General features: G+C 34.3%; 1 protein-coding gene across 6 annotated transcripts in view; it reads left to right on the top strand.

The window, feature by feature from the left end:
• Positions 1–13,224, top strand: part of sick (sickie) — a 520,404-nt gene that overhangs the window by 131,981 nt on the left and 375,199 nt on the right. For 2 of the 6 annotated variants that reach the window (XR_012999731.1, XM_031978461.2), the window contains exon 1: positions 3,322–3,442. The exons of 3 other annotated variants lie outside the window; for them this stretch is intronic. Coding sequence is in view for 2 of the 3 variants with exons in the window: in XM_031978461.2 (XP_031834321.2) it covers positions 3,329–3,442 (114 nt within the window). In the remaining variant the exon portion in view is untranslated. Of the gene's footprint in view, positions 1–3,321; positions 3,443–13,224 lie in introns of those variants that run through there. One more of the 6 variants, XM_031978462.2, reaches the window with a different exon arrangement.

The following is a 13,224-nucleotide window of genomic DNA, read 5'->3' as shown; positions in this document are numbered from 1 at the left end:
ATCCGTTTTTCTCCATCACCCACAGTTTTTAAGAAAATCAGTTTTGGAAAAAAACTCGATTTTTCAACTTTGAACATTTGTCGTGTATCAATTCTAATCATTTATCAAACTTTTCTTACACAGCATTATTCTGTAGATCTTCGTGAAGACAATGATGTAAGTTTTATTGACATTACAAATATTTAAATATATTTAAACAATACTGAGAAGCAAAACGTCACCCGAAACGCACCGATTTTTGTGGATATTTTTCAATTTATCTTAAAAACTAAGCGTCTAGGAAAAGTCTAATTTCAGCATGTAGTAAAGGAAACGTCCACCTTGCGAAATCCGTTGAAAATAGTTCCGTAACACGTTTCGTTTTCAATTGAGAGTGAAAAATAGTTACGCGAAACATAAGGTACCGACAGTGATGCTCAATGTCAACACGTATAAACCGGCTAGCTGTGACAGCACTGCGCATCACGAGTGACACGCGTTGACGTTGAGCATCACTATCGGTAACTTATGTGTCGCGCAACTATTTTTCACTCTCAAATACAACGGAACTGAGTATTTTATCGGAATTGATTCTCTCGAAAACTGTGGGTGATGGAGATACGGGGATTACAAATTCGAATTCAGCATGAGAAGTGGTATTAAGATTATCAACACTAAAGTTACAATATTGGAACAATTATTTTATATTTGCGACAAGTCATAACTGCCTTAATAATTCCTTGGTTTTCATATACACCTAATTACTAAAATGATAAGTCATAAATTAATAAATTAAAAATCATTAACAAGTACTAATACTAAAACCACAAGATAATTATTAAACATTATTCAAAACAAGATCTAAACACAATTCCCAAATCCTTCGAACAGCTCGGGTCTACTTTGACCCAGACTTTAAAAACTTCATTTCGTATTTTACCTACTTATCTAACTTGCATTCTTAATTAACTATATGAAACCAAATAACAAGATCAACAGTCTCATAGAACTACGTTTACAAAGGTACCTGCTAAAATGAATAACAACTTACGTAGCCCAAAATATGCTCACGAAGTCGTGAAAGACATCCATCGTTGGAGGTTTAAACAACATTTCCCCTAGAAACGAAACAATTAAACACGCCTACCTTGCCAGACTCTGCGCTCTCCTCCGCCCTTTACCTTCGTACTCCTCTTAGAAGAAAAAAGTCAGGGACGCCAACAATCGGTCAGAAAAACTGAATAACGCGGTCCCGGGGACAAAGGGAGACCGAAACTACCATTGGAGATTTCGTGGTGAAAAGAGGGAAAAAAATAGGACGGCGCGCAACGAGAGATAGAGGATCGAAAAAGAGAAAGAAAGGCGGGACGGAAAGAGGGTGTGAAAGAGGACGATGAAAGGAGAAAGAGCGCGGGGACGCGTACGCAACGGCGAAGTGTGTGCGCGACGCTTGTATTCAGTTACGTCCGGTGCGTCGCGCCGTCGAGACGCGCTGTTTCGGCAATAAGAGTTTCGTCAGCGTGTTTCGTGCGCGCCGCCCTTTGCGATGCGCCTCCACGTGCGTGGCCGCGGTCGCGACGGTGCCTTTGCAGCGTCTTCGAACGGGCCCGGACTGACAGCCTATTCCGGGTCGTTATCTCCCATTCGCGGCCCATTGTCGCCCGACAAACGGGACCGACGGAACGTTCGATCGATCAATTGAATAAATCGAGCAAATTGCGTTAACGAACTGATCGGAGCCGAACTGTGATAGTGGAACGGACAGGACGAAATATCTAAGAGTATATAAGAAAGTTCGCGGCTGAGGATCGACCGGCCTGCCGCCGATTCCTCGATCGATCGACCGATATTGTTGCCAACGGAAAAGATGGGTAGATCGTAGTTCGAGGATTGAATAATTGGATAATATCGAGTGGAAGATCTCGGACTAAGTCCCCGCACGATCTTCTTAAAATAGTGCGCAAATTGCTCTTCCACTCCGACTTCTTCTTGTTCTGAGTTACGCCGGCTAAATAGAAGTCCGGCGAATTGTTCTTGTTTCATCGCGTTGACGCACCTCGGTTCGTTATCGACGTAATGATCGGATGGGTTCTTCGATCGAATCGCTTTGACGTTGATCAGTGGATTACGGGTCTTTATGTGAATTTATTTATGAGCTGGTTTCTTGAAATTTGTCGTATTGAAGATTCCAGGAGTTCGATCTGAAAGAAAACGTTCGTTCAACCTCTAGTGCTGTAAGTTTAACAATCCAGTCCAAGTTTGAAAGAAAATTTTGGACAATCGTGTTTGAACATTGCGAACACCGCGAATGCGTGAAATGTCTAGTAATAAGACGACAATGAGGAAGTCTGACAATCATCCAAACATTCAAGCCTGTGGATAAAGAAGATTTTACGACAGCGCAGTGTTTCATTGTTACTCGATTTGAATTTGATCAAGTGGTTTTACTCTACAATGATTTATTTCAGAAATAACGTTAAAAGAAACCGAAGCAATCGTTTCCAGCTAATATAGGTCTTCAATTGTGCTCCTTTCCCTTTCTCTAAGAAAGACGACTGTGAGAACATATCAAGAGCGTTTCTCCGAATGTCAACGCTAGACGAAACTCGTTCCCATTGTTGCATGTTGCACGTCTGATGCACCGCCGCCGCGCTTCCGAGTACTCCGAGCTGAAAGGAACGTGACGACACGTCCTGCGGGGAACACGTGCATCGTGGATAACAAGATCGATCCAATAATAAAGCCGGGAACGCGACCGATCGATCGCTCGATCGTTGATCGCGGTTCAGCCGAGGTTTTTGTAGTTTTCGGTTCGGTGGCCAGGCACTTTCGAATTATCCTTGGAGCTGGACGCATGCTTCGAACGAAAGGTCTCTAATTTCTGCGGCCTCGTCGAGGAGTACGTACAGATAATTACTCGATATCGAGAATCAATTAAATGGAATTCAATACGCTCTCGAAACGAGGGGGTCCGAGTGTCCGAAAGGATGATCGCTGGAGCTGGCGAGATTAAAGTGTAATCGCGTCTTATTAGCTCCCCGGACTGGAGGATTGAATCCGGTAACTGTTTCGCCGGCGATTATAGGCGAATTCGAGCCGTCGCGCCGTGAATTAGTCATTCCGTTAGCGAATCGCCGCGTACATCCCGTTAATCCTCGATAAATCGTGGCCCGCGAGAGCTTCGACGCGCGGCCGGGATCCGCGCGGTGGATGACGAATGTTAAGTGTAATTACGGCCGCGTTTCCGCGAGCTTCTGCCCGGATTGTGTTCCGGACTCGATTGGATGCGATAATTAGTGATTCCGCTGCGAGAGGCTGCCGGTGTTGTGCTTGAATTGATGCGATTTGGATGACGTTAACGGCTGCCGGGCCTCTGGACGTCATGGCGTGCATTAGGGCACCGAGGTCCGTCTGCGAATCGAGCGACGACATCAAGGCCGATTCAACCCGCAACGTCATACAGGTACGAGCGTTTCGCGACGAGGCGCGTGCAGGTATGAGTGCCTATACGACTGGCTCGTGGTTTCGTCGAGCGTTCGTGGAGGTATTGCACTGATCATCGAGCTACACCTATTGATCGATCTGTGAAAGGGTATACCGGATTTTCCGGAAGTTAATGAGGGCGATTTGAGCGCGATTCCGTTTTCAATGGTAACATTTCTCACGTGCTTGACGCAATGTTATTATATTGGTTCATATAAGAAATATCTTAAATATAATAATTAAACAGAGAACACAAAAATTTAATATTCTTGAATTATAAATTCCATCGTGTTTTATGATTCTTATCGTTTAGAACTGACATATTTCATTTATTTAATAAGGTTCCATTTGGATCTCGTTTTCATCTTTCTCGCATGTAGTAATAAATATCTCAATAGTAGACAGTATCATTCCTATTATAAAACTTTTCGTTATTAAATGTACCTTTAAAAACATTTAGATATAAGATAAAAGTAGTATTAAATATATTTTATGCACGAAAATACAGAAATATTCTAAAAGTCTTTGAAACAATGAGAACTTTTGACAGGAAAACTAGAAGTTTTCGATAAATGTATCTTTCACTTATACGTTACTTACGCTTACATACTATTGTATAATGTATTATAGCATCAGTAGTTAATGCTATATTTAATAAAAAGATATGAACGTAATAAAATAAAATTCTAATAGATATTTCCTTTCCTGGAAGATATAACAAATGCCATTTCATTATGTATTCGTTTGGAATCGATGTCTCTCTTACATCGACAGAACTACCTCCCTTTTCTGGGTCAATTGCAAGTGGTTCCGTTTAAGTATTGTCATTCAAGTTTATTTCCTATATAGCATTTCAAACAGTCCATTCACTTTCTTCGTTTTACTACTAATTTTATAGGAGTCGCAGAGGGGGAATTACAATACTGTATACAAATTCCTCCATTTGCGCATCACATTCCTACCATTCCTTCGTTAATGAAATCTTGGAATAATCGTATGAGATCGTTTGGAGTCAAACCTAAGTTGGAATAAAAATGTTCGATCCACGAAACTGGTATTATAAAAATCAACATTAGCAAGTAGCACTGAACGAACTGATAAATTTACAACATCAGGTTCCATTTATGTAATTTAACATTTTCAACGCGTGAACTATTAAGAATTTCTATAATCTTGAAGTAGAAACGAAGATTATGTTTGAAAAACCTTTAACCAATTTCGTATTGTTATAAATGTTATACAAAGCCTGAAATTTGGAAAAGATTTTTTAAACAATATACAATGTATTTTTGCAAAGTCTTACTTATAGATACGAGTAGAAATACTATCTTGTGTATTATAATATATTGCAGTTACAGTACTTTAAATTTTGCACTCATCTTACAGTTTTTCCACTTTCAATTTCTATAAGTCCCAATCAATAATTAAATAAAATAATTTAATAATTATTCTGAAAATACTTAATTATTAAATAATTTAATAGTATTTTTCTATTGATTATGTACACCCAATTATGGTGGTGTTGCTTTTTTCTAAATGCATAACATTCTCTTGTGACATTTAGTAGACAATTTAGAAAAAAGAATGTCTTGATTGCTACACATTTCAGACTTTCCCAACTTTCCCTGTTTTGTAATGGCGGTTTTGACACGCTAGAATCAGGACAATGTTTCTGGGATAGTGCGAGTCCCACGGGATAAAGCAGTACGTTGGTGTCACGCGCCCACGTATCTCGAAAGGTTTCAAATCGGCGACCAAACGAGCAATTCTTTGCACACATTAACTTTATTACAGGCCGAAGCGTCTGAATGGCGCAGTGTATTTTAATCTTTGGCACTGCCTCACGATCTCCGGAAACTCGGATCGGTAGTTGATATTACTTGAACCCCGCTTGGCGTGTAATTTGTAATGCACTTCGAATTTCTGTGGTAATCATTCCGTTATAGTCCAATTATTTGTAGCTATTCGTCAAACCATTAACACTAGAACTACCACACTCCTGAAAATTTCGTATTGCAGTTTCATTATTTCCTAATTATTAATATCTTAAATGTGTTAAATGTCCGAAATGATTTGAAAAATAAATAGCTTCCTTTGAATACTGTAATAAGTATATGAAGAAACCAAAAAAAACTATTGTTACAATTTTTGTAAGGATTTCGTGTTAATCATATTAAATATTCGGTTTGATACGCATAAGTTTGTTTTTATATATTCATATAAATTTTTGTTTCTTGTTTTTCACTTTGCGTGGTCATATTATACGTTAATAAATATAAATGACAACTATAAAGCTATGTAGAATATGAAATCAATTATTTAGAAAAACTGATATGCTTTAACTATTTCATGATCTATTACAGCACATAATTTTCTGTTGAAAGTGCATTCAACTTGTACATTTAAAATCAGTTACCATTGCAATGTATGTTCAGGTGGGCAATAAATAGACTTCACACTTGCAACTCGACACAAGTTTAAATTGATCAGCAAACAAAGAATAAAACAGGGTAATTTCGTTGCGTAAATTGCAAAGTGAAGGTATCAATCATTGTGAAACGAAAACAGGCAGATAAAACTTGTTTTATGGAGCGATAAATGTCATTCTACGCTCTTACGATTTTCACAATTTACTAAAATCTTCAGAATATTATTTCAAATGAAACAGTTCTACAAGTTACATATGTATCAAACATTATCGGTAGTATTAAATATTTTAATTGCCTCTATAGATGATTACGTTTATAATTCAATCACTAGGCTAAATGTAATTTAATAAATTTGGAGTTTTATGAAATAATTTAATTATATATTTATACGTTAATAATACATTACAAATTATTAGTTATTTACCATATTGTGTTGTAGATATTTGTAGGGATAAATCATTAAGATATTTTTATTTTTATTTATGTGAATCATAGTTTATAAAATTAAATTTTAAATTGGAATTTTTAAGGACTTTAGGTTTTGAATAACATTTATAATAACATTAAACCATTTAAAGACCTTTCGAATATTGTTGTCATTTCTACATAAAAATCATGAGAATACAAAATAGTTGATATGTAAAAAAATATTAAATACAATATATACATAAATTGAAATCCTAGAATGTAAATTCAGTAGGATACTCGATTCTTCTGTGCAATATGGTGACTTTTGTAATGCTATATAGTTACGTAAAACCCTTATTTCAGATTAGTTTTGTCTGTAAATCATATCTCAGGATTATTTCAACATTTCATTAACAATGGAATGATAATTCCGTGTGTACAATTTCCTATAAAATTGGTATTAAAACAGGGAAAGTGGTTGGACTGTATCGAATACTGCATATACATAAAATAGCGTTTAAGTACTTAAACAGTTCCATTTGCTTTCAACCTACATGAAATGGTTTCACCGTTCCATAAGTCTAATTATGAGACGGATTCTAATTCTAAACTAATGTGTAAAGAAAATATGCTTTTCATCCTTTTCTTACCAAGCATTATCTGTTTAAATTTTATTTTATTACATTCAAATAGTTTTACTTAAAATTTACATTATTATCATGAATAATGATACTATTCATTATTGTGTAAGTGATATATTGTTTGAAGTATATTTACTTATTTTTATTTGAGGTATATAAATAGTTTTTTAACGTAACTGGAAAAGTCTTTATGTACCAATCTGTAACTGTTACAATATGAAAAATCTATTAAATAATTAAGAACTCTGTAGAGTAACAGATTATTTACAAGAAACTGTGAAATAATATTAATTTCATTCATTAAGTAGATAGAAATGCAGTAACTATATGCCCTACAAAGTAACAAATTTTTCTTGGGCCACTATAAAGAAGAAAATTAATTTTTATGCATAATATACGTACAATATGAAGATAATTTATTTTCAAATAAATTACTTTAAAACAAAGCGAAATAGATTAAGGAAATATTTCAGCCATGAACAAGTACCTACATATTTTTATAAAAGAAACATACTTAAAATGAGTGTAATAGAAAAATTATGTGTTCACGTAATTTCAAAGAAATCATAACCATCATGTACACAATACTAAAACTACCATTATATTATATTATATTATATTATATTATATTATATATATAACTTAATATAAAAATTAAACCTTCGGGATTTGTTACGCTTTTGCATCATTACATTTTACAAATGAGCATCTAAATATTAGGTAATTTCTATCATGAACTGCAAAACTAGAATTTAGACTACCGCTAAATGAATAATTAATTGGGAATAACATATTTTCAAATATTTTGTTGCTCTCCATTCTATAATTACCAATGTATCTGCTTCTCTATTTCCAATAGTTTTAAGTTACTTGTCCATAGTTAAAAAACCAGTCTTTAATTAACGTAAGTACCTAGTTCATCAAATATTTAAAAACTATTTTCAGAATATTTGAAGCATATAATTAAATATTAATTAAATATTTTAAGAATATTTTCATTTTCAAAATGTATGTTAGTCGAAGAACGGTGCACATTAAAACTACGTATGAAACTCGAGACATCTCGTCACCCGTCCGTACCGCGTGAAGTTTCCTCAGGTAGAACGTTATCCGCGTTATTTTTCCGTGTAACGAGTCAGCAATGAAAATTCTAATCCGCCGTGATGACCCGAAATTATGAAGGAAGTTCATTGTGCTTCTCTCTTTGCCGTACTCAAAAATAGTACCGGTGTCTTGACTGGTACGCGGTCTACGCGTGTGCGTGCGTGCGTGCCCGCGCGCGTGTACGCGCGAGTACACGCGTGGCTTCGCTCCTGCACGTACAACGTGGAAGGAACGAACGCATATGTGGTCGAGCCGCTGGATGAATCGCCTATGTAAATATACGCGTGTCCCTCTGCGGAATACGAATAAGCGCACGCGGCCGCGCATCCTCATAGGCGCAAATAGGGAAACACGGGACAGAGCTGGTGTGCGTTCATTTACGCGCTGCTTGACAAAAGGACAGGGCTATGTGCAGAGTCGGACTCGCTTACGAGCTGACTTTTATTCTTAACCAGTTAACTGCTTTCGACGAGTATACACGTCATCTTAAAACGCAAAATCGTACTAATTTCTTCAACGATGAATTATTTAGATTTTCAGATGAACATGTAATTCTTCGTTGTTTTGTTTTAGTTTGTCGTTAGAATACCTTATAGGTGCATTCCCTCTGCCTTTGACGAGTATACACTTTATTGATAGACTTCATTGGGCGCGCAATGAGAGATTTTTCAAACTAAATTTCACAGTTAACAGGTTAATGTAAGAGGAGAGAAAATAACTCAATATACAGTCAAACCTCGATGACTCTGTAATTCGTAAAGTTTCTTCGTATTTCGAAATATAAAAGCTTTGCGAGTAAAGTTATTTACGAAATATAATCCAGCTTTCATAACTGGAACTCCTGTAACTGGAAAATCTGTGTAACTCGTAAGGTTTCTTCTTTTTCTTTTGCTCCGCTGTATCTTTACAACTCTAGATACAAAAACTCTTCAACTCAAATTATTTGCATCGCATTTGATGTATATTTTATAGCTACAACTCAAATGTATTGTTAGGTCAAATTCTATAACTCAAATTTAGAATTAGGCCAATCTCCGCAAATCAAAATTCACATCTACACGCAAGTCAAAAACATTGCAAAATCTCTATAAGTCGAATTATCAGTTGTTAAAACTCTTTTAATTGAACAGTTGATAACTCTAAAGTCTTTTGCTTTGTCTTGCGATTTTTCTTGTAAAGGTTCAACCGTATTAACCCCTTGCCTTATAATACCGTGTCGGACTCGTGGTGAAGATTTCAAACAGAATTTGACAAACATAGATATCACTCGATTCTTTTTAGTTCATATTATATGTTGTTTTCCTTTTATCAATTATTATGCTTTACGGCAAACGTAGATGTAGAATAAACCTGGAATTCTTCTCTCTTCTCTAATAAATTATTAATAATAATTATTATTATATAAGTATCTATTATAGTTGAGAAATAAATCACATGGCAAGGGGTTGATAATGATTTAAAGAGAACATTATTTTTTAAACATAGATACAAGATAAAACAATATTGTGAATACACGTAGCATGTTCTCTTTACCTCTTAAAATGGAAATGCTTCGTGCAAATTATATTTTCGCAGACTGAATGGTGAAATAAGTTTCAAAATGAAATTCTCGTAAGATAATATTTTGTTCAAATTCTTTCGTAGAGAATTACTTTATACCCACCTGTACATGTCATTTCATCGGTCATTGTATAAGAAGAACTCTAGACTTTGCATAACGGTACCAACATCTCGTTACTCACCGAAGCAACAGAAAATGACACTTATTGCATAAACTTATTACATTTGTACGAGTAAGCTTATGCCTTGTAAGAATATCACAATTTTATTATATTAATAAATAATCTTTTATGAAGTGTGTCTTGTTACTTTATATATCTACATACCTGACCTAAAATATGTACATAGTAACTATATCAAAATGCCGTAAAAATTGTGTATGTTTGAATCTATCGTTTGAACGCCGAATGTACTTAATATTAGAATTATCGGACATTTAATATAATTGATATGTGATTTGTATAAAAATTGTAACAATAGATTAGTTTCAGTTTCTGCATACATTTGTTATAGTATTCAAGTGAAAATATTTGTTGTTGAATCATTTCAAATATTGAATGCTTTTAAGATATAAATAATTGCGAAAGTAGGAAACCGAAACCAGTTATATTGACTAGCATGGTAGTTCTAGTGTTAATAGTAAATCACAAAAACAGCACACAGAAAGTTTAAAGCAATGAATATCATGCGCTGACTTCCAGTGCAAGGTGTTTTCTATATCATGCAAAATTGAAGTATCGTTTAATACGAAGGGTTTTAGTATATAAGTCGTTTAGTATAATGGCGGCAGAAGTTGCAAAATCATATTAATTTTTTTTAATAGTGGGAGAAATTTTACAATCATATTTAGACAAACGCCTTGACCTGTTATGTAAAGTCATTTATTATTGTAAAATGTTTTCAATTCTGTTATGAATTCATGAGCAAGTCAGTCAACTCTAAATCGCTAGTTGACGGCTATTAGGCCATACGCTTCAAACAAAGAATGAATTTCTTATCCTTCCTTATGCGTCTCATGTTTATAACACTTCCGGTTTATTTGAATAATTCAACAATCCTCTGCATTGTGCTTACTGACTTTCGTATAGAAGGATATCGCTGTGAAATTTGTCAGTTATTCTTTTATGGGATAAATGTCTGTAATTAAACGAAAGAGTTAAGTTGCCATTTTTCTTAGCAATTCGCGATATTTAAAAATTAAAGAAACGAAAAATTAAGCTAAGCTTAATGATCATTTCGTAGCCTGAGAAACTTAAGAAAATGTAAAGATAAATCATCAATGACTAATTTAAGTTTATTTGACTTTGTAGAAACTCACGCATTTATGACATAACTCATACAATTTTATAGTAATATATGATCTTGTATGGCAAATCATTTAATTCGTCTCAATGGTATGGTTCCATTATGTTTCTAAAAGACTATTTTTGATAAATTCAATGTCGCGTAACATACACAAAATCAAATGAAATGAATAAAGAAATTAATTAACTGCATTATTTATATTTATCTTGATTACCACTACAGTTCGGTAAATAAAATTTTCCTTTTTTTCTGAAATATAATGATGTCGTGAACGATTGTAACAATTTCTTCATATTTATAGATATTTTCATGGATTCATTTATGAAAAGAAATAAGTCTTAAATTTTTCTGTAGCAAATGATATAAACTGTATTGAACTCTCGTGTATTCTTAGCGAAAAAAGGGGGCGGCTAAAATTCTGTTTTTTCTAGCTGTCGGTCTGCACATGTGATTCACTATGTTCGGTGACTAATTGCGAGTCCTTTTCTCTATCGACACTGTCCCCTCCCGACCTATTGGTTTGTCCGGTTATTTTATTCTTCGTTCTCTTCTCATCCTGGCTCATCCGAATCGATGCTTGTACCTTTTCAAGTTGGGCCTCGCGGGATTCAACGCGTCAAATACAGGGTGTCCTGAAACCCATGAAACTCATAGTTCAATTGGCAAGGTAATAATTTTATATGAAAGAACAAGTTGAAAGCAAAAAATCAATTTATTACATTGGATACTTTGTTCTTGAGAAAATTAATTGTTGAGTGTTCAATTTTTTGCTGATGCGAACAATTAAGAATGTTGTATCAATCAAAAAATATTGTATTCGAAAATACATATAAAAGAGTAATATTTTTATGTTTGACACATCATTTCCGAGAAAATCTATATTTTGAAAGTTGAGCACAATTTTTTTTTTAATTCAATGGTTCAAATAAAAAAATTCTATTTGAAAATTATATTCCTGAAATTGCGCTATTTTAATCTATAATAAAATTAATTTTATTCTGTAATAATATTGTATTTATAGTTATGCAACCCGTATTTAATTATGAAACAGTCAAGTTCATGTATGTTTGATCAATTTTCAGTCTTAATATTTTCGAAAATTGGGTCTCAAACGAAAAATTGTTTATTTTTTGCTTCTGGCTTATTTTCTCATGTAACATAAGTACAACTTACTTGTTGATTGCTTGACTTATATTCGACCGACTCCACCAAGTAAATACATACACGAATCATCAACATATCGTCAACCACTTAACTGTGGAATTCGGTCTCGAAAATCTTTCGTGAGGTGTGTAATCAAATCAACCAATGAATAGTATAAACGTCGAACACAAGACAAATGCATCTAATATATATTAAAACAAAATACTAAAGTAAAATGAAGAAGATTTACATGTTTATTTGGAAGAATAAATAAGTAATTGTTGAAAAAGTTATTGTTACTTTAAGTTTTAAGGTAACGTGTATACTCGTTGAGTATAGTTAACTAGTTAACTTTTAACTGTTTAACGAATAGACTTAAGGGATTAACTTTATCAAATGATAATATGTTTGACATATCTTTTTCATAGAGAATCATCCCCTTCTTGACGAACCACCAGTTACAAGACACCTTGTACATTGGCGCTGGTCCAAAACAATAAACTCGGATCTGTCCTCTGACGAGCTGAAGTCTTTTTGTAATTTGCCTCTTCTATTTGCGAGAAAAGAAAGTTCCACTGGTCGGCACCTGGTGCTTTTTCGTGCGTTCACATTCGGAGAAGGTTTTGTTGTCGGCAGAGAAACGAACGCGCCACGGGTCTTCCGGTCGCTAGAGGTGATAAAGCAAGTCTTCAAGGGAGCGTACGCGTCGCTAGAAGGAAGTCTTAATTGACTGCCTCGTGCTTTTTCAACGTGTACCCCTTCGTTAAGACAGAGAAATAATAGACGGATATATATATATATATATACATGGAAAAGTAAAAATATATTTTCTTCCTATTATGTTTGACTAACGAAAGTAGGCGACTTTTGGTCAACTGTGTTTGGTTTCACTTCAAAATGATCGAACACAGAATTTTATATGTCCTGATATTCTGTAAATTGAATACTAGCCCTTCAAAGCTACGATGAAAGAAAAATACATTAATTGAAAATGACACTTTGAATTAAAATTCATAAATATACATGCAATGTATTCAATAAAAATTAAATTACAAATAAAAAATACATTGTATTGGAGTACCTTTATTGTGTTTGTTGTAATTCAGAAAGAAAATGGACAAGTTTTGTTAATGATATTGTTACTTTTGATAGTTTGAATAAACACCAATAAT

The sequence above is a fragment of the Nomia melanderi genome, chromosome 11 (genome assembly GCF_051020985.1).
Source record: "Nomia melanderi isolate GNS246 chromosome 11, iyNomMela1, whole genome shotgun sequence".
Lineage (NCBI taxonomy): Eukaryota > Metazoa > Arthropoda > Insecta > Hymenoptera > Halictidae > Nomia > Nomia melanderi.
This window is presented reverse-complemented; position numbering and strand designations above follow the sequence as displayed.